General features: G+C 37.3%; 1 protein-coding gene across 3 annotated transcripts in view; it reads left to right on the top strand.

The window, feature by feature from the left end:
* Window positions 1-26,369, top strand: part of RBBP8 (RB binding protein 8, endonuclease) — an 88,467-nt gene extending 62,098 nt beyond the window's left edge. The window contains exons 12-20 of one of the 3 annotated variants that reach the window (XM_021686051.2): window positions 754-1,648; window positions 1,731-1,854; window positions 4,551-4,639; window positions 6,066-6,180; window positions 9,906-10,049; window positions 15,614-15,683; window positions 19,885-19,981; window positions 23,804-23,945; window positions 25,470-26,369. In XM_021686051.2, the coding sequence (XP_021541726.1) occupies window positions 754-1,648; window positions 1,731-1,854; window positions 4,551-4,639; window positions 6,066-6,180; window positions 9,906-10,049; window positions 15,614-15,683; window positions 19,885-19,981; window positions 23,804-23,945; window positions 25,470-25,567 (1,774 nt within the window). In that variant the 3' untranslated portion in view covers window positions 25,568-26,369. The remainder of the gene's footprint in view (window positions 1-753; window positions 1,649-1,730; window positions 1,855-4,550; window positions 4,640-6,065; window positions 6,181-9,905; window positions 10,050-15,613; window positions 15,684-19,884; window positions 19,982-23,803; window positions 23,946-25,469) is intronic. The other 2 variants (XM_044921282.1, XM_021686052.1) reach the window with 2 other exon arrangements.
* The last annotated feature ends 1,335 nt before the right edge of the window (window positions 26,370-27,704 follow it).

The following is a 27,704-nucleotide window of genomic DNA, read 5'->3' as shown; positions in this document are numbered from 1 at the left end:
TTCGATGAATTTTCAAGATTGTGTTGCATCTCATTTACTAATTTCAGAACATCCACTAATAATACCTATATTTATGTATTGTCTTGCTTTTTAAAAGTGCTTTTGGTTTTAGATGCATTTATCATCTTTAATTTGTCATCAAAGTAATTCATTAAAGTAGGTTTTATTACTCCTATTTAGTCGACAAAAATGCGGCTCTACAGAGATTAAATGCCTTATTTAACACCACATAGCTCTTAAGGACTAGAGCTGGAGCTCTTACCTATTCCACATCTTCAAACTTAAACCTAACACTCTTTCTCCTATCACAGCTGTCTGCTCTGCTGCAGGCAGGCTGGCTCTTAAGTTATGTTCAGTTCTGTAGTAGAAGGATTTTGTTTCTTGAAGTTACTTATGAAGAGATTTCATATTAACAAAAGAATTTGGGTCTCCAGTGGAATTTATTAAAATACGATTTTCTTATATAGTGAAGTTGTTTAAATTACTTAGGAAAAATATTTATGGATAGGAATATCAAGGTATTGAGATAGATTTACGGTATCATTTTCCTCTGCTTTTTGTCAGCCAAATGAAGAAAAGCTGACAACTCTACCCTATTTCAAATGTTGGTTAATCATCTGAATCTAATACATGGCTAAGACCCTTACTATTAATAATTCTATATTAGTGTAAGTTTTCTCATATGCTTGTCTTATCATTTTTACCCTATTTCTTTAGTAGGAAGAAAGTTTTACCACTCCTTGTTTTTTTTAGATTTTCAGATTCTAAGTCAAAGACTCCTCCTCAAGAAGAATTGACTACTCGGGTATCTTCTCCTGTATTTGGGGCTACCTCTAATGTGAAACGTAGTTTAGGTTTGAATACAAGTTTGTCCCCTTCTCTCTTAGAGACTGGGAAAAAACTTCTGAAAACAGCACCCTTCAACAACACTTCTACTTCTAGATCAGAGAAAACTAGATCAAAATCTGAAGATAGTGCCCTTTTCACACATCATAATCTTGGGTCTGAAGTGAACAAGATCATTAGCCAGTCATCTTCAAATAAGCAGATGCTTATCAATAAAAATATAAGTGAATCCAAAAATGAACAGGATGGTTTTGATCACATTAAAGATGCTGTCACTGATAAAGACAAACATGCAGTACTCCTGAAATCACTGGGAGGCAGAACATCCAAAAGAAAGAAAATTGAGGAAGAAAGTGAAGATGAAGTTAGCTGCCCCCAAGCCTCTTTTGATAAAGAAAATGCCTTTCCTTTTTTACTGGATGGTCATTCTTCTGTGAATGGAGATTATGTGATGGATAAACCTCTAGATCTGTCTGATCGATTTTCGGCTATTCAGCGTCAAGAGAAAAGCCAAGGAAGTGAGACCTCTAAAATCAGATTTAGGCAAGTGACTCTCTATGAGGCCTTGAAGCCCATTCCAAAGGGCTCTTCCTCAAGCCGCAAGGCCTTGAGCGGGAGCTGTGTGTTAACCAGAGATTCCCCAGAGGAGCCCTGTTTACAGGAGTGCATCCTCCAGTCCTTGGGTAAATCATCTCCAGATAATAAAACACCATTACAAGTCAAGGAAGAAAATCCCATCTTTAAAATCCCTCTACGTCCACATGAAAGTTTGGAGACCGAGAATCTTTTCGATGATGTGAAGGTTTGTGTTAAATGTTCAAGTATTTTTATTAAAATGGTTGTTCATTATTTCATCTAGATGCTAATAATTCTTTCTGTTTAAGGGAACTGATTCTCATGAGCCAGTAAAAATAGCCAGGTCAGTCCGTGGAGCATGTGAACTTACATCCGTTCTTCAGTTAAATCCATGTAGAGTTGCTAAAACAAAGTCTGTACAAAACAGTCAAGGTATGTTTACTATAAATAGTATTTCCACTCTTTTTAAATGATCTCGAATGTTACACAATATACATTCTTTGGATATATTGAATTGTTTTAGGAAAAACATTTCTTCCTGCATATTTCTGTGCTTACGGGATGATTCTCACTGGTTTCATTTTGCATGTGATTTTCCTGCTCTCATGCTTTTTGAAAAAATGAATTGAGGTCTTTAATACCTACCTTTTAGGTGATTTTGTGGATTACCTATTTTATGTAATTTCTTATTTTCTTTGCAAAAGCTTTACAAATTTTAAACCATGTGGAGTTTTAAAATACATCAAGTAAAATTTTCATCATCCAAACCTTGTTCCTCACCCCACAGGTAGCCTGTCCTTTTTCTTTGCATTTACATATGTATAAACATATGTATATGTACATTTATGTGGGTTTTTAACTTCTTGCTTGAAAACCTTTTTTACTCTTAATTAATAGGTATGTTAATCTTTTCATAATTTTGCTGTGTTTAAAATGAGTCTTTTTGTTTTTTGGCCACCAAATATTTCTGTACTTCCTATGTAGTATTTTTTCTTTTATTCTTTATTGCAAAGTTTTTCCTTTATTCTGGGTTTATTTTCCCTTTTTTCCTGAAGCACATTCTTTAGTGTTCTTCTAGAAGGAAAGAGTTTCAGTCTCTGTATGAAAACACTTTCTTCACTCTCATTTCTGATTTTTTTTACATTTTTGGTTTTGGGTTTTTTTTTCCTCATGGCTGCTCTAGGGATTATAAACCCTACCTAACCTTTCATAATTTACTTAAAGTTAATATTATGTCACTTTGTGTTCTGTGACTGTGCTTTATGTAGTTGTCATGCATGTGCACATACATTGAAAACTCCTTCAAACAATGTTACAGTTTTAACTTTCTTAAAACAATTTTTGATATAAAAATCACTCATTAAAGTGTACAAGTCAGTTGTTTTGTATACTCAGTTGTACAACCATTACTGTAGTCTGAGTTTAGAACATTTTTATCGCCTCAAAAAGAATAGTACCCATTAAGTTAATATCCAAAATATGTGAAGAACTTACACAACTCAATACCAAAAACACAAATAATTCAATTTAAGAATGGGTAGAGGACCTGAAGAGAAATTTTTTCAAAGAAGGCATATGGATTGCCAACACACATGAAAAGAGATTCCACATCACTAATCATCAGGGAAATAGAAATTAAAACCACAATGAGATGTCACTTTATACCTGTCAGAATGGCTGAAAGCAAAAACACAAGAAATAACAGATGTTGACAGATGTAGAGAAAAAGGAAGCCTCATGCACCATTGGTGGGAATGCAAATTGGTACCACTACTGTGGAAAACAGTGTAGAGGTTCCTCAGAAAATCAAAAATAAAATTACCATATGATCCAATAATTCCACTACTGGGTATTTACCCAAAGGAAATGAAAATACTAATTCGAAAAGATACATGGACCCCTATGTTTATAGCAACATTATTTACAGTAGCCAACATATGAAAGCAACCCAAGTGTCCATAGATAAATGAATGGATTTAAAAAAGATGTGGTTATGTATATACAGTGGACTATTACTCAGCCATAAAAAAGAATGAAATCTTGCCATTTTGCAACAACGCAGATGACCTAGAGGATATAATGCTAAGTGAAATAAGTCAGACAGAGAAAGACAGAAACCATATGATTTCACTTATATGTGGAATTTAAGAAACAAATAAACAGAAAAGGCAAAACCAAAGCAGACTCTTAAATACGGAGAACACACTGATGGTTGCCAAGGGGGAGGTGGGGGGGTGGGAATGAGTGAAATAGATAAAGGGGATTAAGAGTATACTTTCTTGATTAGCACTGAGAAGTGTATAGAAATGTTGAATCATATTGTATATCTGAAACATATATAACACTGTATGTTAATTATATTTGAGGAAAAAACTTTTTCTAAGTAAAGAACAATACCCATTAGCAATCATTCTGCATTCCTCTCCCCTCTTCCCCAATTCTAGGCAACCACTAACCTACCCTCTGTCTCTGTAGATTTGCCTATTCTGGTGTTTTCATATAAATGGAATCATACAATATATGATATTTTGTGACTTCTTTTATTTTCACTTTTTTCACTATTATAAATAATGCTTGCTATGAACATTGATGTACAATTTTATGTAGATGTATGTTTTCATTTTTCTTGAGTTACATATAGGAGTAGAACTGTTGGACCATATGCTAACTCTCTTTAACCTTTTGAGGAACTATGTGTTTTCCAAAGTGTCTGTGTCATTTCACATTCTCACCAGCAGCACGTGAGGTTCCCATTTCTCCACATTCTCACCAATACTTGTTATTATCTGTCGTTTTGATTCTAGCCATCCCGTTGGGTGTGAAGTATTATCTCATTGTGGTTTTGATTTGCCTTTCCCTGATGGCTACTGCTGTTGAGCATCTTATCATGTGCTTATTGGCCAGTTCCCTTCTTTGAAGGACTGTCTATTCAGATTCTTTGATCATTTTCGTTTGGGGTATTTGTCATCTTATTGAGTTGTGAGAGTTCTTTATATGTCCTAGATACAACCCTGTTAGCAGATAATGATTTGCAAATCTTTTTTCCCATTCTGTGGATCCCATAACGTTTTAAAGTAATAAGAATGTTTAAAATCCATTTTAATTGTACTTTTTTCTCCTTACTGAAGATGTATCCTTTGAAAATATCCAGTGGAGCATAGATCCAGGAGCAGACCTTTCTCAATATAAAATGGATATTACTGTAATAGATACAAAGGTAAGTTAGAAAGTAAAACCAAGGCCCATGTGGTTTTTCTAGTAAGTTGTTAGTCACCCTCCTCCCCTAACTTATTCTGTGACCTTAAGATAATCACATACCTCTTAAAACCTGATTTATTTATTCAGAAAAGAAATAAAAATGCTTATTTTTCTAACTTTATGATATTTTTGAAAGGGTAATAATACCTTCTGACTTTAAAGGCCTTAGCTGGGACACCTGGGGGGGGTCAGTCAATTAAGCGTCTGACTCTTGATTTCAGCTCAGGTCATGAGATCAAGCCCCACGTTGGGCTCTGCACTGGGTATGGAGCCTACTTAAGATTCTCTCTCTCCTTTTCCCCCTACCCCTCCTCTTTCTTTCCCTCAAAAAATTTTTAAAAAGGCCTTTGCAGGAAAATATTATTATAGTTTAAAAAAAAGGAAAATGCTAGTTACATATTTGAATAATTATATATATATATATTTCTTAAAGATTTATTTGAGAGAAAAAGAGCAAGCACGAGTCGGGGGAGAGGCAGAGGGACAAGCAGACTTCTCGCTGAGCAGGGAGCTCGACGCAGGGCTGGATCCCAGGACTCTGGTATCCAGAGCTGAGCTGAAGGCAGACACTTAATTGACTGAGCCACGCAGGTGCCCCTTAATAATTTTATATTTTATCAAAATAATTTATCATATGCCTTGATTAACTTTAAAAATAATGTTACCATCAAGAAAAAAATTCGTTTTCCTAGTTGGCTATTTTTTAAATACTGTATATTTCTTTAAAAATTAAAATTCTGGGGTGCCTGGGTGGCTCAGTCAGTTAAATGTCCAACTCTAGATTTTGGCTCTGGTCATGATCTCAGGGTCGTGAGGTCGAGCCCTGCATCCAGTGTGGAGCCTGCTTACGATTCTCTGTCTCCCTCTCCCTCTGCCCCTCCCTACCTCTTAAAAAAAATAATAAAATTAAATGAAAATTCTTAGTGGAAATAACTCTTTTGGCTTGTATTTAGGTTCTACATAGTTTGAGAAGTTCTCTTTCACTTGGGAGCATATCAATGAAGTATTTAACTTGTTATAGTATGAAATTTGTTGTGTGTACACTGATATTCATTACTGTGAGACCAACTGGAGAAGAAAGGGAGGAGAAGCCCAGGGAGATCAGTAGTGCACAACTCTCCCTTCCTTGACATCAGTCTTTCTTTTCATGGGCTTGAGAGAGGATGCTTGTATATTGAAGCTAAAATGTTTTACAGGCAATAAAACCTAAATCTGTATATTCTTAAGGTAAAAATAAATATAACTTCATGCTACTGAAATGTATACTTAAAATATGGTAAAAATGACAAATTTCATGCTGTGTATATTTTACCAGAATTTTTTAAAAGTAATATATAAGGCCATGCGGGATAATTGTTAAAATTTTTGAATTTTTAAATATTTAGGATGGCAGTCAGTCAAGACTAGGAGGAGAGACAGTGGACATGGACTGCACATTGGTTAGTGAAACTGTGCTTTTAAAAATGAAGAAGCAGGAGCAGAAGGGAGAGAAAAGTCCAAGTAAGATTTGATTTCTTTTTTTTATTTAATAAAAATGTGGAAGGAAGTTTATAGTTGTACCATTGCATTGATGACCACAAGTTACCTCTTCACCATAAACCAGGTATTTTTTTTCCTCTTCTGATAAATAGATTTCTCTCAGTAAAGCTCAGTTTCAGTATTTCAAGGGAAAAAAATCTTTAGCCAAAATCTTTTTTTTTTCCAGGAAGAATTCAAATTGTTTCCAGGATTCAGCAAACCACAGCCAGCTGCCAGTTTTATAAATAAAGGTTTATTGGAACACAGCTTCACTTATTTGTTTATGTGTTGCCTATGGCTGCTTGCATGGTACCACAGCAGAGCTGAGTAGTAGCTGCAGACCTTATTGGGCCCACAGGCCAAAAATATTTCCTGACTGACCCTTTAAGAAAAAGTTTGCTGATCCCTGGTATTATCCCTAGATAATTTTTTGTAGAAGGGAATCTTGAGAGTCCTGTTTTAGAAATAGGAATTTGCAATGCAATTTGATAAGGTGAAAAGGGGAGAGTTTACTGAGAAGTATTTGTATAGACTTGTAAATTAGCAGTAAACTAAGAATAATAGTGTATATGCTGAGTTACCCTGCCATATTCTGCTTCTACAGAAAAGGGAATTTGGCCTTTTGTGGTAACAGACTATTAATTCTTCATCTATTTTTTTTTATTCTTATGTTAATCCCCATACATTACATCATTAGTTTTAGATGAAGTGTTCCATGATTCTTGTTTGTGCATAACACCCAGTGCTCCATGCAGAATGTGCCCTCCTCAATACCATCTAAAGTCTTGATTTTCCAAAAGAGGCAGGAACAGTGGAAGGATTTTGGTTGGCACCACCTTAGCAACATCCCTAACTACAGAGGCATATGGCATGAGATCAACTAGCCCAGGAAAGTGTCACTTACACTCTTATGTTGAAGGGTTAGGACCTGCCACAGGGTTGCAGAGCCAAAAGCAAGGACATTTTCCAGTGATCATCTGTTAGAAACTGAAGACAGTCTATATGTACATTCCCTATCTTGTTCTGAATATTCTGTAATCTACCTGCCTGGGGCTGAAGCCAATCTTGTCCCCACTTCTTTTGAAACACTTTATCTCAGGATGCCTGGTGGCTCAGTCAATTAAGCGTCTGACTCTTGGTTTCAGCTCAGGTCATGATCTTAGGGTCATGGGATTGAGCCCCGCATGGGGCTTCCCTCCTCAGCGAGTAGCCTGCTTCCCCTCTCTCTCTCCCTCTGCCCCTCTCCCCGCTTGTGCACCCTCTCTCTCTCTCTTTGACTCTCTCTCTCCCAAATAAATCTTTTAAAAAAGAAGAAAAGAAACACTTTATCTCTTGCTGCCCTAACTGCAGTAAGTGAGGAAAAATTATAGTAATCTTTGCCTTAATTATTTGTTCTTTAAGAATGAGTAACCATACAATCAAGTAGCTGGCTGCCTACTTTGAAAGGCCTACCTATTAAAAGAAACCTTAACAGTGATTTATTGTCCTTTTATAGTGAATGACACTTAAGTAACTTTCTTCTTAAGAAGGTACTTTGCTTTTAAGATTATGTCTGGTACCAGCTTCTGATAATGTTTTCCTTATTTCTGTTAAAAAAAAGAAAAGGTAAAACTAAAGTATGACTACTTTGGCTTCAAATTTATCTAGTTAATTCAAAGAATATGATGTTTTCCCAAATATGTTTGAAGCAAGTATCATGTGGAAGTGAGGTTAGAATTTGAACTAATGAGTGGAGACAGTTTTGGCTACATAAGATATTTTGAGTACTATTGCTATTATAATAAACCACTCCAATAACTTAAAGGATTAAAACAACAGTCATTTTCTTACTTTCATAGTTTCTATGGTTCAGGAATTCAGGAAGAGTTTGGCTGGATGGTTCTGTCCCAGGGTCTCTTATGCAGTTGTAGGCAAATGGTAGCTAGAGCTGGAACAGCAGAGGGGTAGACAAGCTGAGGGTGGCTTGGCATTTCTCTTCATTTAGTTTCAGGGCTTCTCTATATGGACTTTCCACGTGGGGTAGTTTGAGCTTCCTCATCACATGGAGACTAGGTTCCCAGAGTCAGCATCCCAAAAAGAAAAAGGCAGAAGTGCATGGTATTTTTATGATCTGGCCTCAGAAGTTGTATAGTGTCACGAAGACCTACCCAAATTCAAAGCAAGCAAGCAGCCCTTCCCACTCAGTGGAGGAGTGTAAGACCAGCACCTAGGATAGGAGATATTCTTAAAGCCATATGTGGAAAAAGATAGTCCCGTGCATTTTACCCATAAGGTAGATCTTTTTAATACTTAGAATTGGTTAAAAATGAATCATACCAATAAAATCCCCCAATGACTGCTAATATTTCAGTTCAAAAATATGTTTTATATTTCTACTGTGTATTAGACTTCCCAAATGCTGTGATAGAAAGATTAATAAGGATATAGTCTCTGTTGTCAAGTATTTCAGTCAGAAGTCAGACCAAAAAAAAAAAAACAAACTAGTGGGGCACATGGGTGGCTCAGTTGGTTAAACGTCTGACTCTTAATTTCGGCTCAGGTCATGATCTCAGGATGGTGGGATTGAGCCGCACATTGGGCTCCATGCTGGGTGTGAAGTCTCCTTAAGATTCTCTCTCTCCCTCTCCCTCCTACTCCTCCCTCCCTGCTCACACTCTCTCTCTCTTAAAAAAAAAAAAAATTAAAAAGATAAACTAATGATTTAACATTGTGAATTATTAACAGCATATACAGAATACTTTGGGAATACCTACCTAACACACTGCCTAGCACATAGAAATTGTATATTATTTACAAATTTGATCCTCAGTGTGAAAAAAAAAATGTTTAATCATTCAGTAAATATTGAGCTTCAATTCTATAAAGGGAAGTGTTTCAGGAACTGGAAATAATGAGTAAACAGAACAAAAGTACCTACTTCGTGGAACTTACCTTCTAATTTAAGGGGAGAAATAATCAAATATGTGGTATAATAGGTGATGCTAAGTTCTGGAGAAAGATAAAATAGGGTAAGGGTGCTAGAGCACCATGGATTGGGGGAGGTGGTGGTTATTTTATAGAGCGGAATCTGAGCAGGCTTCTGCTCTATCATGTGTGTTAGCCAACTGGATCTATTTCTGTTTTTTAGTAAACTGCCATTTTTCAAAATGTGATTATATAGTGGGAACTGTACTTAGTAATCTGAGGATGAATTTAGCACTTAACATATCAAATGAGGAATTGAATTCATTATTTCTAGCACTACTCAACTACCAAGTGTTATTGATGATGTAATAAAATACTTTTTTGCTACCACATTAGAAAAATAAGCAGATGAGCAAGTTCTATAGATTTTAATGTCAGTTATTTATACACATTTTATTTAAACTTAATATTTTTCATCATTCATTATGATGCATTTTCTATTCCTCACAGTTTTTTGGTAGGACTCGTTTTAGTGTAGTATGAATTATACATGAGCTAATAGGGAGAAAAAGATTTTTATGTATGTAATGACAACAACAAACATTCTCTTCACATGAATAAATGACATTTAAAGCCCTAACATAAAGTCTTTGTAAATATAGTAACTATCTAGACTTGGGGGTTTACTGTTGCCCCATGTACATCCTAGGCAAGTGTATTTTGTGGCGGTTATTACAAGTTTCACATTGGTCTATGTAGAAAGCAAAAAGCTTGTTGCCCTAAGCCAATGCTCTTTTACACAGATGGAGAAAGAAAAATGAATGATAGCTTGGAAGATATGTTTGATCGGACAACACATGAAGAATATGAATCCTGTTTGGCAGACAGCTTCCCCCAGGTGGCAGATGAAGAAGAGGGATTGTCAACTACCACAAAGAAACCAAACAGTAAGGCTATTTTCTTTCTAATTATGGCTTCTCAGTTACACTTAGGTTCAGTAAATTAAGTCAACGAGCTAGTTAACAGAGACTTACTTGATGGGGTATATATTAATAATTAAAATTTCATATTTCTTGTATAAATTTCTTTTAGATAGTGAGATAATTTCAGACCAACAAAAGAGTTACAAAAAAATAGCTCAGAGGAAAAAAAAATAGTTCAGAGGATTCCCTGTACCTTTCATTCAGCTTCCCCTTATATTAATATGACCATAAAATATTCATCAAAACTAAGAAATTAATCTTGATTGAATACTACAGATTTCTTTATAACTTGCGCATAAAATTCATAAAGTTTTGAGAACATTCTTTGTTAAGTAATAATCATTGTAATAGAGTTGGAAGGAGACAGTTTTACAGAAAATTCAGACTAATTTTCTGTTTGAATGCGTTACCTTCCCAGACAAAATAATGTAACTATATGTATCTGTCTTTTTAAAATTCTTTTTTTTTTTTTTTTAAGATTTTATTTATTTGCGAGAGAGAGAATGAGAGACAGAGAGCATGAGAGGGAGGAGGGTCAGAGGGAGAAGCAGACTCCCTGCTGAGCAGGGAGCCTGATGTGGGACTCGAACCCGGAACTCCAGGATCATGACCTGAGCCAAAGGCAGTCGCTTAACCAACTGAGCCACCCAAGCGCCCTAAAATTCTTTTTTTTTTTTTAAGATTTTATTTATTTGACAGGGACACAGCGAGAGAGGGAACACAAGCAGAGGGGGTGGGAGAGGGAGAAGCAAGCTTCCCGCTGAGCAGGGAGCCTGATGCGGGGCTCGATCCCAGGACCCTGGACCATGACCTGAACCGAAGGCAGATGCCTAACGACTGAGCCACCCAGGCACCCAGTCTTTTTAAAATTCTTGTCAGGGCGCCTGGGTGGCTCAGTCAGTTAAGTGTGCCTTTGGCTTGGGTCATGATCCCGGTGTCCTGGGACCAAGCCCCTCCTCAGCAGGGAGCCTGTTTCTCCCTCGCCCTCAGCCTCTGCCTCCCACTCGGCTCTCTCTCGCTCTGTCTCTCAAAAAAATAAATAAAATCTTTTTAAAAATTTTTTTTAAAAACAATAAAATTCTTTTCATTAGAAGCAGGGTTTATAGGGCAGGATAGCATTCAAAAGAAGAATACTCTAAGTGAAACTCTTAACTAGATAATCTGAATTGAAAGTTAAAATTCTTGCAAAATGTCTCATTTTCTTTTTGTGAGTAAAAAAGGAATTTTTAGTCTAGTGAAAAGGTTATATATGAGCACACGTTCTGCTATGGAATAGTCTGTCTTGATTATGTTTTCCTCGTGCTCCCATTAGGTTTTAAAAAAAATACAGCCCTGGGGCGCCTTGGGTGGCTCAGTCGTTAAGCGTCTGTCTTCGGCTCAGGTCATGATCCCAGGGTCCTGGGATCGAGCCCCACGTCGGGCTCCCTGCTCCGCGGGAAGCCTGTTTGTCCCTCTCTCGCGCCCCCTGCTTGTGTTCCCTCTCTCGCTGTGTCTCTCTCTGTCAAATAAATAAATAAAATCTTTTAAATAAATAAATAAAAAATACAGCCCTTATTAGCTCAAAGTGAATGAGACCCTAACCACAGGTACAGAACAGCAGGCTTTGCTTGCTCAGTCCATAGCAAAAACTTGATCCAAGCCAACTTTTGTGATAAAAATTTACAACTGTTCAGTTCACTTTTTTCTTCCAAGAAGAGCCTTTTGCTAATTGTTTTCACTTAAAAAGGCTGGGGAGATATTCTTTTACAAGATATAATTATTAATTTCTGTCCTTTTTTTTTTTTTAAGTTACATCTCACACTGACCATCTCAAAATTTCTTCTCACTTCTCTTTTGTGGCAGTGCTGCACTGTTTGATCTCTGGAAACTTCTGCTTCCTAGAGTATCCCAAGACTGTTTTCTTCCTCACATATATTTTTCTCTCATGCTTCTATTAACTACCTCTGCGTCTCTAGTTTGTCTTCTCTGATGAATCCCAGTCCTGCATTTCTTTCAGGAAATGTAATGTAAATGCAAATGCTACTTTGTGTCTCTTCAACAACTTAACATATCCAAACCAGGTTCCATTTATTTCTTACCAAATGAGCTTTCAGGCTTTTTCATTTTTCCCAGTCACCTAGGCATATAGTTTAGGATTTTAATGTCCATTTATTTCATGTTCTTGACCCTCATATCACAAAGTTCTACCTAGTCTTTCTTCATAGGAAAGGACAGATTTCAGGGAGGATATCAAAAGCTTGGTTCTAGACATGTTAATACTTACTAGACATTCAATGGAAATGTTAGTAGGTAATTGATATGTGTCGAGTTTGGACAAAACAGCCAGAATAAAGAAATGATTAGGGGGCAGGAGGTCAACAGCAAGTAGATAATCATACTTAAGGCCATGAAACTGAGTGAGATCACCGAAGTATAGAAAACGGAAGCATTTCAAGTTCTGACCTCTGGGGTATAGCAACTTTGAAAGCTTGGAGAAAGAAAGAGGAACCAGCAAAGGAAATTGAGAAGGAGGTAGAGCCGGTGAAGTAGGAGGGAAACAAGAGTATGTACTGTTTGTGGACACCAAGTGAAGATGTTTCTATATATTCATTACTCCTAGCCTTGTCCTCTCTCTTCTGAACCCCATACTATTCAAATCAGAAATCTTTATTTTCTACCCAAATTTGATCTCCCCCCCCCCCCCACCTTTCCTGGTCTCATTAAACCTCAGTAACTATCCTCCCAGTTACTAAAGATAGAAATGTGGGAGTCATATTTGACTTCTTCTTTTACCTCTTCATGCCCAGTCTGATACCCTGGCAATACTATCTCCAAAATATGTTTCATATCACTTCTCTCCATCCCTGTAGCCACTGCCCTAGTCTAAACCACTCTTCTCTCCACCTGTTCTACTACAGGCCTCCTGACTGGTCTTTTATGACAGTTGTTTCTCTCCAGAGACTCAAAACTCATTTATTTTAAATGTAAACTAGATTGTATTATCTTCTTATTTAAAAACCCTCAGTGAGGGGCACCTGGGTGGCTCAGTCATTAAAGTGTCTGCCTTCGGCTCAGGTCACGATCCCAGGGTCCTGGGATCGGGCCCCACATCGGGCTCCCTGCTTGACGGGAAGCCTGCTTCTCCCTCTCCCACTCCCCCTGCTTGTGTTCCCTCTCTTGCTGTCTCTCTCTCTGTCAAATAAATAAACAAAATCTAAAAAAAAAATAAAAACCCTCAGTGAAAAGATATTTGGCCAGTAAGCACATGTAAATATGCTCAACATTATTGGACCAGGAGGGCCTGAGATACTACTTCACACCCACTGAAATAGTTAAGATTAGTAATAATCTGACATTAGCAAGAGTAAAGAGCAACTAGAACTCTCATACTCTGCTGGTAGGAATATAAAATTGTGCTGTGGAAGAGTTCAGCAAGGTTTTTTTAACAGCTTTATTGAGGTTTGTCAGGTTTTTATGAAGTTATGTATACACCCAGCATAGTACCCAGCAATTCCACTTCTAGGTATATAAACAAGAAAAATGAAAACACGTTCACAAAGCACTGTGTTCAAGAATGTTCATAACAGTGCTATGTGTAGTAGCTCAAAACTAGAAATAACCCAAATGTCCATCAACAGGTGACTAAATATGAATTGTGGTAAACTCATTTAATGGAATACTACTTGTCAACAAAAAGGAGGGTACTCGACTCAACAATGAATCTCCAAAACCTATTGAGCTAGAAAGATCCAAAAGATGGAAAAGAATACATATTATGTAATTCCATTAATACAAAGTTCTAAAACAGGCGTAACTAAGCTGTGGTGGCAGAAATCATCCCTCCATAGGGGGAGGGAAGAGACATCAGAGAACATTCATCTGTTTGAGAAGCAGAAGAATAGAAGGAAACTTCGAGGGGTGATGCAAGTTCTCTCTCTTGATTTGGATGGTAGTTACACTGGAGTAAACATTTGTCAAAATTAATCCTAGTATACTTAAAATCAGTGTGTTTTCTGTATAAATTATCCCTCAGTAAGTAGATTCTTTTCAAAAGTCTTCAGTGGTTTGCTTTTGCATTCAAACTCCTTTCAGCCTCTAGGGCCCATCATGATCTGGTGCTTGCCCACATCTCCGATCTCATCTTTCCTAACACCTTTATTCACGCAATCTCAACCACACTGGCCTTCTCTTAGTTCTTATTACATACCAAACTTTTTCCCATCTCAGGACCTTTACCTAGAACATTCTCCACTCCTGCTTCTTGTGGCTGACTTCTTTTTATTCATCAGTTACCACCTTCCATGTCCTTCCTCAGAAAAGCCTTAGCTGTCGACTTGCTTAATGTCTGTTTCCCTCACTGTGGTATAGACTCCATGAGGACAGGAGACCTGGTTTCTCTTGTCGGACATTGCGTGTCCCCAGAACTTAGCACCATGCATGATAAATTTTGATTATTTGAATACACAATAGCAGTTGGCTGTTTGGGTCTAGACAACTTGGGATTCGGGTCCATGAGCTTTTGCTCTTATTTTGTCACCAATTTTCTGATAAAATTCTTTAACCTCTATTTCCTAGTTAATCTACGTCAAAGACACATTATAAAAATCAGCAGGACTGGGGCTCCTGGCTGGCTCAGTCAGTGGAGCATGTGACTCTTGATCTCAGGGTCGTGAGTTTGAGCCCTACATTGGGTGTAGAGCTTACTGAAAAAAAAAAAAAATCAGCAAGACAAATAAGTGAAACATATTAGAAGCTGTCTTATTGTTTGGTGCCAAATGATAATGGGCATCAGAATAATTCTTTTGGGGGCGCCTGGGTGGCTCAGTTGGTTAAGCGACTGCCTTCGGCTCAGGTCATGATCCTGGAGTCCCTGGATCGAGTCCCGCATCGGGCTCCCTGCTCAGCAGGGAGTCTGCTTCTCCCTCTGACCCTCCCCCCTCTCATGTGCTCTCTCTCTCAGTCTCTCTCTCGCAAATAAATAAATAAAATCTTTAAAAAAAAAAAAAAAAGAATAATTCTTTTGAAGTCTAAAATAATTTTATATATAATCTACACATATGTACATACACTTTGTATATATAGTTTTTAAATCTAAAATAGTTTTATAAGTAAGATTTTTATCTCTAGTAATTCTGAGGTGAACAAGATAATCACCACCCTCCTCATTATGCAGATGAAAAAGAAAGAGAAAATTAGTTACAGAAAATTTAAACGAGTTGTCCAGGAGGCTGAAGTATGAAATCCAATAAGAATGAAGTTTTTTTTTTTTTTTTAAAGATTTTATTTATTTGAGACAGAGAGAATGAGAGAGAGAGAGCACATGAGAGGGGGGAGGGTCAGAGGGAGAAGCAGGCTCCCCGCCGAGCAGGGAGCCCGATGCGGGACTCGATCAGGGACTCCAGGATCATGACCTGAGCCGAAGGCAGTCGCTTAACCAACTGAGCCACCCAGGCGCCCAAGAATGAAGTTTTGATATAGGTCATTCTTGTTCCAAAAAAGCTATTTCTCAATTTTGCATTCAGTTTGTGGTATGTGTGTTTTGTTTACAGTTCCTGGTGATAAACAAAATAAAGTCAAACAGAAAGCATTTGTGGAGCCGTATTTTAAAGATGATGAAAAGTAAGTTGGTCTTGATTAATACCAGTGATGTGATTGGAAGTACAACAGAGTCATCTTTGTCAGAATACCTCTGAACTGTTAAATTGCTACTTTGGTTAAAGTGAAGTTCATATCATTTACCTTATGGTCTTAACAAAAAAGAGGGACTCAAGCATAAAAAGGACAAATACTACAAATAAGGAAATTTATATTACCACTACTTTTTTTGACAGTGGTAATAGTTATTTTCTCTTTTTTTTTATAACAAATGTTTTTATTCCTGTTCTGTTTTATTAGGGACTTTATTTGAACTTCAGGAATTTGTTATATTATATACTGTAACTGTTATATAGTATAAGACTAGGTGGCAAGCGTTAGGTTGTGCTTGAGAATTACTGCATGAGGATTTTTAAACCTTAAAAGAAAAACTGAGCATCTTGATTTTGAACCATAATGCTGCTTTGTGCCTTTTATTCAAAGATGGCAAATTCTTTTTTCTTTTTTTTTTTAAGATTTTATTTATTTGAGAGAGAGAGAGAGCACAAGCAGGGGGAGGGGCAGAGGAAGAGGGAGAAGCAGCCTCCCTGTTGAGCGGGGAACCCAACGTGGGGGCTCAATCCCAGGACCCTGAGATCATGACCTGAGCTGAGGTTGGATGCTTAACTGACTGAGCTGCCCAGGCTTCCCCAAAGATGGCAAATTCTATAACTTTTAATCATGTACTGTTCATTCTAGAAGTGAATTTAAGCATAGTAATTCAATTCAAAAAACTTTTTTGTTTTTTTTTCTTCAAGTTATGATGTTAGCAAATTTAGTCACTCAATAAGCAAAGTTTATTTTATACTTATTTCTGTTGAGAATTTTAGGGATCTGACAGGCCAAGACAAATTTTTATTGATGCTGTAAGACTCTAATAGATAAGAGCTGTTGTTTTGTTGCTAAATGCTTAATTCTTTTCCTTTATTTACCAGTTCTCCAAATAAATAGTACTCTAGCATCCCAAATGTGACTAGGGAGTTTTTACTTGTGGTGTCATTACGAACTCATGGATTTAAATGTTTCATGTGTTTTAGTCAAACCACCAGGTTGCTCACTGCCAGAGTTATTATTTCTAGATCTTTTAGGTGGACAGAGTTAGGAATAAGGTTTTTGTTTTATTTTGTTTTTTGAGATAACTACACTTTTTCATATTGATAGCTCCAATTCAAGTTCAGAACTACAGGATTTTGGGGGCGCCTGGGTGGCTCAGTCGTTAAGCGTCTGCCTTTGGCTCAGGTCATGGTCCCAGGGTCTTGGGATCAAGCCCCGCATCGGGCTCCCTGCTCAGCGGGAGGCCTGCTTCTCCCTCTCCCTCTCCCCCTGCTTGTGTTCCCTCTCTCGCTGTCTCTCTCTGTCAGATAGATGAATAAAATCTTTAAAAAAAAAAAAAAAACTACAGGATTTTTACGTAACAACCTCTTCTGTCTCTTATCTGTACCTACTTTCCCCCTACTGAGAATCCCATTTCTCAGTGCTACCAACATAATTTCTCATTTAACTTTATTCTTTAATATTTAGAGCAGTCTCAGAATAATATAAATTATCACCAATAATATGATTTATGAAAATGATTTAAGATGTCTTTGTGGGCTTTTTGTTCTTAAGATATATTCTATTAGAACAACCATGTTATCTGCATCTTTTTTTTTTTTTTTTTTTTTTAATTTTTTTTTTTTTTTAAGGTGTGAGAAATTGGGGGGAGGGGGACATAGCGAGAGAGGGAACACAAGCGGTGTTGGGGGAGAGAGAGGGAGAAGCAGACTTCCCGCCGGGCAGGGAGCCCGATGCGGGGCTCAATCCCAGGACCCTGGGCTCATGACCTGAGCCGAAGGCAGACGCTTAACAACTGAGCCACCCAAGTGCCCCTGCATCTTTTCATAAAATAAAAATTCTAAAAGTGAAAAGAAAAGGTGTATCTATTTATAATAATAAATGTACAGTCCAGTCACTGTGTTTTAAAGCCATTTGGAATAATTATTTTTTGGGCAGGTATGCAACTGACTCAGTCCCTAGGTTTGTTTTATTTTGCTTTTGAATTTTGTAGTTGTTTTTTTATCTTTAATTTTTTTTAATTATGTAAAATATGTACATGGTATCAGAGGCTACAAAACAAGGTATATTCAGATGTGTCTAGTTTCCATCATTGTCCCCTTTACCCTATTAGCTCCCTACCCCTAAAGGTAACCATTTGTTAAAAAATATGGTTTTCAATCCATTTTAAAAAATAAAAGCTGATATCGATACAGAAATATATTGTCATTCTCTCTCCCCTGAAACAAATGGTAGAATGCTATATATATACTTTTCTGTTTTGCTTTTTTCATTTAAGTATATATCCTGGAAAATCACTCATAATAGCATATAGTGGTATTCCGCATTTCCCTTCTTAGTTGTACAGTACTTTATTGTTTGTACCATAGTTTATTCCTTAGTAATGAGTATTTGGGGTGTTTACAGTTATGCTAACACAGAATGCTGTAGTGAATAATGTTGTGCATTTTCTTTTCATATTGTTGTGTATCTTTGGGATAGATTCCTTGAAGTAGGATTGCAGAGTAAGAACTGTCATTTCAAATGTTTCATATTGAAAGTTCACTAACTTTTTAAAAATGTGAGTAGTTTTATTTATTCTGAAACCATTAGATAGCTGGAGACACAAGAGGTGGGTATAAGACATGAGGACAGTAAAAGTCTTAAAATTAGCATTGTTCCTTTCCCCACAGACAATACTAGCAAACCCTGGGAAGATGGGTTGTGTTGTATGAGGGACAAGAGGCTTAGTCATCTCTCAGGTGATGCTTTAAGGTCTAGTACAGTTGCCAGTCTGCTAGGAAATTCATTGCAGCATTAGAACAATAGTAGCAGAATAAATAATACTCAAGAGGAAAGGATACGGCCAAAATGTATTCTGTATAAGCTTTTAAGAGTCCATAAACCATTTGAAAGAAAGCAATTTTTATCTGTCCTTTTAACTTACAGATTGCTCTGAAGTTGAGAGTTCTTGGGCTTAAGCCCCCACAGGACCTATAACCTCATATACTTTGACATAGAGCAGTTAAAGCTTCCTTTTGAGAGAAAGTGCTTGCCAACTAGAGGGGTATGTGATCAGAATGCCTCAGAGGAGTAGATATGTTACCACGTCGTTTTACAAATCAGTTTTTGTGAGTCAGGCTCTTGAAGCTCTCTGGGGATGTTTCTGTTATAAACAAATATGTATACCATCACTTCAGTCTTCATTTACCTATTTGTTTGGACTTTTCTATACTGAGCTTTAAAACTTAAAGCAGGATACAGTATATTAAAAAGTTCTGTACTTCCTGCTTGCTTTTGCTTCCCAAAGCACTCTATATCTCATTAATCCATACCTCAGTGGCTTTGACCGCCCTAGGTTTCCAGCAGTTCTCAGTAGGATCTGATCCATTTAAGGACAAGCGCAAATAATTGTTCCTGACATTTTAAAGAATTCAGGGTGAGTGGAGGCAGCAAAAGAAATTTTTAGAGAAAATGACTCATGACGTACAAACAGAAGAATCTCTTTTTTGAGGAGGGGAGTAGGTTAGCCCAGAAATACAGGTTCTTAAAGAAAACTGAGTTAATAGGCAGTTACTCTCTTTCTTGGTTATGTTATAGAATACCAATTCCTGACTTTAATAGTACAATATTTCTTTTTAAATTAGGTTGTTTTAGGGGCACCTGGATGACCGTCAGTTAAGCATCTGACTCTTGATTTCAGCTCAGGTCATGATCTCAGGGTTGTGAGATCGAGCCCCACTTGGAGCCTGCTTGGGATTTTCTCTCTCCCTCTCCCTCTCCCCACACTCACTCACTCTCTCTTTCTCTCTAAGTAAATACATAAAATATTTAAATAGTAATAAATTAGGTTATTTTATATATTATTTTCAGCCAATCAGAGGCAAAAATAGGAAGTAATAGTTATCTTTTTCAGTTAGAGAACAATATACATAAAAATACCTGACATACAGTAAGCACCTAATAAGTATTTAATGAAGAATGCATGAAAAAATATGTTTTTCTGACATAGTAAACATTTCAAATAAAATGAATGAATGTTTTGGGATTATTTCTCCTCTGGGCCCTCACCTTCATTAATTAAAAATCTAAACCAAAGATCTTTGTAGTAACAAATGGATTAATTTTTAAATTTAATTCATTTTTCTTCCAGAGAGACTAGCTTACAGAATTTTCCTCATATTGAGGTAGTTCGGAAAAAAGAAGAGAGAAGAAAATTGCTTGGACACACATGTAAGGAATGTGAAATTGTAAGTATAAATGTGAATACTGTTCAGTGGGTTTTTTAAAATACGGCTTTCTAGATTAGAAATGCATGATTTAAAAATCATAGATAGAGACCATATTTGTATCTAGAAACCTCGTTTGAGCCAGGAATAGCAGGATGGATAATTAAAGAGCACACTGGCTGTGATTTCGGGGATCTCAATACTTGGAAATGAAAGCCCTCAACCTCTCAGATTTTCATTAAGTGAATCTGGAACCTAAGCCCTCGTTCTTTTTTACCAGCTTAAGATATCTGTGCCGTTTTTCTTTTCTGTGTTAATTTGTATTTGTTTTAATTTCTTTCCCCTGGTGTTATATTACAGCAAAGGCCCTTCCTTATTCGTATACTATTTGGGGAAAATTCTGATACTTTAGTAGGAAACTTTAATGTTTATTACTTATCCCAGCACTCTCAGGAAATGACATATATTCATAATTGTTTTTTTCTAAATAACTGGTATAACCATAATTTCTTAACTTTTCCCCCAAACACTCCTTCCTAAACACAATGTGATGAGCAGGCTCTATGTAATCCTTAGAACACAATTATATTTTCCTTTTATACATTGGCTATCTTGGACTAGTGAAGCAGAAGTAGTACTAACCATCCACTCACTAAATATCTCAGGCAGGTTCTGTGTTTTCTTTTTTTTTTTTTTTTTAAAGAGTTTATTTATTTATTTGAGAGAGAGAGAATGAGAGACAGAGAGCACGAGCGGGAAGAGGGTCAGAGGGAGAAGCAGACCCCCCGCTGAGCAGGGAGCCAGATGTGGGACTCGATCCCGGGACTCCAGGATCATGACCTGAGCTGAAGGCAGACGCTTAACCAACTGAGCCACCCAGGCGCCCAGGTTCTGTGTTTTCTTGAAACATGTTTTTTTAATTTCTTCCCTTGCTGTCTGTTAACTATTAGATGCCTGCCTCTAGTGATTTAGTTCCCTTTTAAATTTTCTTTTTAACAGCTGTGGGCTAGAAAATTTGATAACCAAGCAGATTAAAGTTATTTATGGATAGCTTGTAGTGCAGGTAAGCATTTGGTGAGAAATAGGCTCTAACTACCAGTGGGAGTGTAAATAGAGATCACGATTTTGGAAAGCAATTTGGCAGTACAAGCAAAATCTGTATCATGAGTTTTCATAACACAAATTGAACATACCATGATTTCTTAACTAAAGAACATGGTCAAGCCTCCAGTTTTTAGTTAAGACCATAATTCTTTACAATCTGGAACTAACACTACCAGTTAGAAAAAAGCTCTTGTGCTAGAAGCACTGTTAACTTGCTTTCCTTCTCTCAGGAATCATTTCCTATGCTGTTTGTTATTCAGTCTCTAAAAACTGTTGTCTCGAGTGCCTGGGTGGCTCAGTAGGTTAAGCGTCTGCTTTTAGCTCAGGTCATGATCCCAGGGTCCTGGGATCGAGCCCCACATCGGGCTCTGTGGTCAGTGGGGAGCCTGCTTCTCCCTCTCACTCTCTCTCTGTGCTCCCCCCCCCCAAAATAAATAAAACCTTTAAAACTAAATAAATAAAAACCATTATCTCGGTACATTTTATTCCAATATTTTTGCTAAGATAGGAGATAAATCTGTTCCTTGTTAACTCTCCCATGACCAGGAGCGAAAGTGCCAGTCCTGTGTATTTAAATACTCTCTGTATGCTTACAGTTCTTAAATGTATCCCAGTGTCTTCCACCTGTGGAATATGTAGTACACATGTGGAAGTGTAATAATCATCTCAAAGTTCACCATGTCCAAAAGCAAACAGAGTTTCTGCCGCTGATTCCCAAACCTCACCTGAGTCTCCTCTATGTCCATTCTTCTGGCTGTTTAAACCAAAACTCTTACAGTTATCCTCTCTTCTTTCCCATCTCAGTAACAGGTCTATCAGCAAATCCTATCACTTCTTCCTTCAAAGTGTATCCCGTTTCCACCCACTTGATACCACCACCACTAAACCCCTGGACCAAGGCAGCATTTCATCTAGTCTGGACTACTGAAATAATTTGCTTCTAAGTGCTTTCCTTCTGTTGTTTTATTTTAATCAACTGTTTTTAGAAAAGCTGTGTTGAGAATTCCCATACACCTCTGTCCTCACTTTTCTTGTTTATACCTGTCTCTTCACAGTGTATGTTCTTTGTTTCTAAAGCAAGGTATTTCTGAGATGTTAATGGTTTTTATTGCCCCCAGTGGGGAAATTGGGATTAAAGGTCTACTAAGTGCTTAAGTTCCTGGCCTCCCTGCCAGAGGGGAGAGGGAGTCAGGGACGCGGGGTGTCAAGGGACAGGACAGGGCCTGAGAGCGGGCAGCAGCACAGGATGGCTTGGATAGGACAGACATCTACTTGATTTCTGTCTTCACCGTGTGTTTCAACACAATGAATGATCTTTTGTTTCCTGATGATCTTTTTAGAATAAAAATTAAATCATGTCATTTCTCTGCCCGAAACCCTTAAATGTCTGACCATCTGACTCAGAAATAGAACCCAAAGTCCTTATTGAGGACAGCAAACTCTGGCACCCCACTTCCTCTCTGATTTTATCTTCTACCACTCTCCCAGTTGTTCACTGTGTCACAGCTACACCAACCCACTGTTGCTTTTGTATATGTTGTAATTTGGTGGCAGTGTTTCTCTAAATTGATAGATAACTGTTATTCTCTAGTTAGGGTCATCCCATCCCATGTCCAGGCCACGGTAACAAAGGCTTGTATTCACAGCAATGAGAAAGATGAAAAAGATAACCCCCAAAAAAGTTGTTTCAGAGGTACTCAAAAAACCTTTCCTTCAAACTTAAGTTTTAGCCCTTAGTGTGCCACTTTCAATAGAAGATACCGTCAGTAAATTATCAATTTGGTTTTCAGTTTCTCAAGTTTGAGGTGGAATTGGCTAGATTGTGTGATCCTGTCGCATGTTCTATTAAACTTTACACTGCTGCTTTGTTTTCTTAGGTCTAGAGCTTGAAGGACCTGTACATTTTTTACATATAAATTTTAACCTTGTTTTTATGAAGTTCAAGTTCTTTGGGTTGCAGTTGCAAGAAATTATGTCTTTGATCATAATTGAAAAATATGGTTTAAAGGGGGAAGTCATAAAGCCTGCAACATTCAAAGCTAAACTTTAATTTGTAAAAACTTGGATAAGAAAATTACTTCAGGGGTGCCTGGGTGGCTCAGTTGGTTAAGCGACTGCCTTCAGCTCAGGTCATGATGCTGGAGTCCCAGGATCGAGTCCCACGTCGGGCTCCCTGCTTAGCAGGGAGTCTGCTTCTCCCACTGACCCTCCCCCGTCTTGTGCTCTCTCTCTCTCTCTCTCTCATTCTCTCTCTATCAAATAAATAAATAAAATCTTTAAAAAAAAAAAGAAAGAAAGAAAATTACTTCAAAACACACATGTTATATCCAAATAACAACTGACAAAAGTGCTGTTCCAAGTACAGTTTTGTTACTGGTCTGACAGTTGAGTTTGCACCGGTAGATAAATTAACTGCATCACTCAGCACACTATAAAGCTAAGCTGGCATTTTTTGTTTTTGTTTTTGTATTGTAAGACTTTATTGATGAGAAAAGCAGGATATTGGTTTGCATTGTGATACAAGCTGCAAGCTCCTTTTCTCATTTGTGGAGGAAACATTTCACAGACCAGCACTAGTTACTGTTAGTATTAATTACTAATATTATCTTCAGTGAGTGTTGTTTTCCTTAACATGCTGAATACTTTAACAGCTTTCTTATAGCTTCTAGTTTATAATCAATAAGCCTAACAGTCCATTTATTATTTCTAAGTGAAAAACTTACCAGTTTTTATTATTAGTATTATGCAGATATTCCAGCAGAAGAAAGAGAAAAGAAATTGGCTTCCTGCTCGAGACATCGATTCCGCTATATTCCACCCAACACACCAGAGAATTTCTGGGAAGTTGGTTTTCCTTCCACTCAGACGTGTATGGAAAGAGGTGAGAGTACAGATTATAACATTTTGGAATTTTTTTTTTTTTAAATACTGTATATACTCAAATCTAACCATTAGACTTTTCCCCCATGGTTCCTCTTACCTTCTCCTCAGGGGCTAGTTCAGTGACATAAAAGCAAATTCCTAAAGATAAAAGGCTCACCTTTAACTCTGAATAATGTCATTGAAATCAGAGATTGTGTATAATCACTTTAATATGATTGTGTATTCATTATCCTCGTTTATCATTCAAATTTCAGAAAGGCTTATCCTGTCAACAAAATGACTTTTAATAAAATAATAACATTATAAAAGTTGCCAGCAAAGTTATATTGTTAAAAAGAGAGCATCTTTTTAAAGCAACTAGTCTGAATTTTAGCTTTTAAAACCTCACTTATCCAGAATGCTGGGTATTTATAAACCACATCTGAGTAAAAAGAACCTTTGTTTGGAGGACCGTTGGCAACTAGCTCCTTCAAATATGGCACTGACATTTAATAGGATTTGAGAATGTATACAGCTTTGAAGCTCCAGATATTGAGTAGTAAGATGGTTTTTCCAAAAGATGCAAAGTCTCTTGTAGCTATTACCATATTTTCACTTTCCCCATTAACAAGCCAAATTACATTCCCTTTGACATGATGACACTGCCTGGTCATCAAATAGAATTAAACAATCTGCATAGAGCCTGTGTTTGTACACCTACTGTGGCCTGCAGGGGATATGGCCGAGTGCAAAGCACATGATTCAAGATGCCTTAGGAGAATCGGATGATTGAAGAGTATAGGGGCACGGGACGCCTGGGTGGCTCAGTCGTTTAAAGAAGTAGCTGCCGGAGCGCCTGGGTGGCTCAGTCGTTAAGCGTCTGCCTTCGGCTCGGGTCATGGTCCCAGGGTCCTGGGATCGAGCCCCGCATCGGGCTCCCTGCTCAGCGGGAAGCCTGCTTCTCCCTCTCCCACTCCCCCTGCTTGTGTTCGCTCTCGCTATCTCTCTCTCTGTCAAATAAATAAATAAAATATTTAAAAAAAAAAAAATAGCTGCCACAGAAAGTCTTTTTGATAAGCACGTGGAATTATAATAGTGAAGAGTTCTTTTTTGTCCCCATGTGCAATCTGGAGGAGGCAGACTAGGAAAGTACTTAAGAGCTCTGGTTCTGGAGGTTAGATGGACCTTGGGCAAAGTCCCAGCTCTTCCACTTCCATAGCTTTGTGAACTTGAGCAAGTTCTTTAACTTCCTTGGGTCTCCGTAACCTCATCTCTGAAGGAGGTATAGTAGAAGCTACTTCAAAGGAATGTGAGCATTAGCTGAGATAATGTATACAACACATTTGATAAATGTTTGCTGCTATCATTGTTAGTATAAATGAGGAAACTGATGCTAAGTAGTGAAAACTTTAACATTGCACAGCTAATAAGCAGAGGATCATGTAAACTAGAATACGTTAAATGAGACAGATGTTACCTGGTACATGCTGAAAGAAATACATGTTGCAAATACAGTCTTCTAAATTTGTCATTTGTTTTTAAGGTTACATTAAGGAAGATCTTGATCCTTGTCCTCGTCCCAAAAGACGGCAGCCTTACAATGCAATGTTTTCTCCAAAAAGCAAAGAGCAGAAGACATAGATGTTGAAGCAAAAACAGGATAGAAGACAGTTTGTTTCATTCTTAGTTATTTATAGTTAAAGTTGGTATTAAACATTGATTTTTTTTGATCTTCTGTAAACTGACTTATAAATCATTTTTCTATTGAAAGTGTTTTTAAATGGCATTTACCCACCACACAAACAACTATTTAAAATGTGGATATGCTTATGTTGTATTGTCTAGCTTATGCACCTTTAAAACAATAAGGTGCTTTCATTTTGCACTCTAACTTAAGAGCTATTTACTTTATTCGGTAATACCTAATTACAATTTTGAAAATATGATAGTTGTAGTCTGTGATTTGTTGTCTTTCCTGTCTTTTCTTTTTACTCGACCTTCCCTTGGTATTTACATTCAGGAGTGGCTTTGTGTTAATCACTACAAATTTTCATTCTCTTAATCAGTTGCTCTTCTATGGGTCATTCCAGTGTCTGACATTTAAGTCTTTAAAAAAAAAAAAAAGGCTAAATTTTAATAGTCCTTTTAACTTTCCAGCTTCTTTCTTTTGTTTACTTGAAATGAGCTACTATTCTGTAGTGCATTCCTTTGGAGCCTCAACAACAAATATCAACCTTTCTTCCTTTTTCAGACATTATAAATTAACATAGTTCTCTGATCTGATCATAATATTCCAAGTCTTCACATGGTCTCTTTTCATTATACTTTTCTGGTGCAGTTTTCCAGCTGAATTGGTCAAGTTCTTCTCTGCCCATGTGTTCAAGTTCAGTAATATCATTTCTCTGGAATGACTGATATTTTAACTTCCAGTCTGGCAACAAAACAGATTTCTCTATTCAGCAAATTTCTGTTCCTCTAGGACCTAGTGTCTGAGTCATCAAGATGACAGACCACATCTGTGTCACCATTTCCGGTGGCATTTTGTTTATCAGTGTCTTTTTTTGAGTATTTCTCTAATCCATATCTTGACAGTATTGCTTAAGCAGGAGAACATCAGACACTGAATGGAATGCCTCACTAAAATCTCACCATTTACATAAAGCCCTTCTCAGAGTTCCTAAGAATCTCTGCTTAGTCTCATCTTCATTGATCAAGGTTCTCATATGAATAAATGACATCAATTTGTGTTCTCACAGAGAGGATCACAAAAAAATTAACATATACTGAGTATCTACTGTACGTCAGACCCCTTATGAGCATGCATGGCTTGGCTCTGAATGTGATCTGAATTTTTTACAACCCTATCATAGCTTCTATTCAGCACTTTTCTTCACTTCCCAAATTGTTTATCCTATGTTTGATTTTTGTTCCCTGTTGGCAGTCAACCAATCTCTCCAAAATAATAGCAACCATTCAGTGGTAACTTGCTATATGCCAGGAACTGTATTATACTCTTTATATAGATTTTTCTCTTTTAATCCTTGAATAATCTTGTGAATTCATGTTTCAGCTTAACATTAAGCTGCAAAAAATGGACCCAAAAAACAGATTAAACAACAAATGACTGGTTTTATTTTTCTCACATTAAAAAGTCTGGAGGTCAGCAGTTCAAGGCTAGTAATGCAGCCCCATGATGCCCTCATAGACCCAGATTCTTCCAACGTTCTGCTCTTCCATACTTTGTATGTGGCCTTCATCCTTGTCACTATAAAGCAGTTATGCCACCTGTCATCATGTCCATGTTCTAGACAGAAGGAAAGAAAAAGAAAAAAGCATATGTCATTTGTTTTTGTCCCTCTTTAAAAAGTTTTCCACTTTGGGGAGCCTGGGTAGCTCAGTCATTAAGCGTCTGCCTTCGGCTCAGGTCGTGATCCTAGGGTCCTGGGATCAAGCCTCGCATCAGGCTCCCTGCTCAGCGGGAAGTCTGCTTCTCCCTCTCCTACTCCCCCTGCTTGTGTTCCCTCTCTTGCTGTCTCTCTCTCTCTCTCTGTCAAATAAGTAAATAAATAAATCTTTTTTTAAAAATTAAAAATAATAATAAAAAGTTTTCCACTTTAAATAAATAAATAAACTTGGGGGTGGGGGCCTTGGCCAAGCCTGGCTGGCTCAGTTGGAAGAGCATGCAACTCTTGATCTCAGGGTAGTGAGTTCGAGCCCCATGTTGGGTGTAGAGATTTATCACTTAAATAAACTTGAAAAGTTTTCCAGAAAGGGACAC

Source organism: Neomonachus schauinslandi, chromosome 14 (genome assembly GCF_002201575.2).
Source record: "Neomonachus schauinslandi chromosome 14, ASM220157v2, whole genome shotgun sequence".
NCBI lineage: Eukaryota > Metazoa > Chordata > Mammalia > Carnivora > Phocidae > Neomonachus > Neomonachus schauinslandi.
Note: the sequence above shows the minus strand (reverse complement) of the source record. Positions and strands in the feature narration are given on the sequence as shown.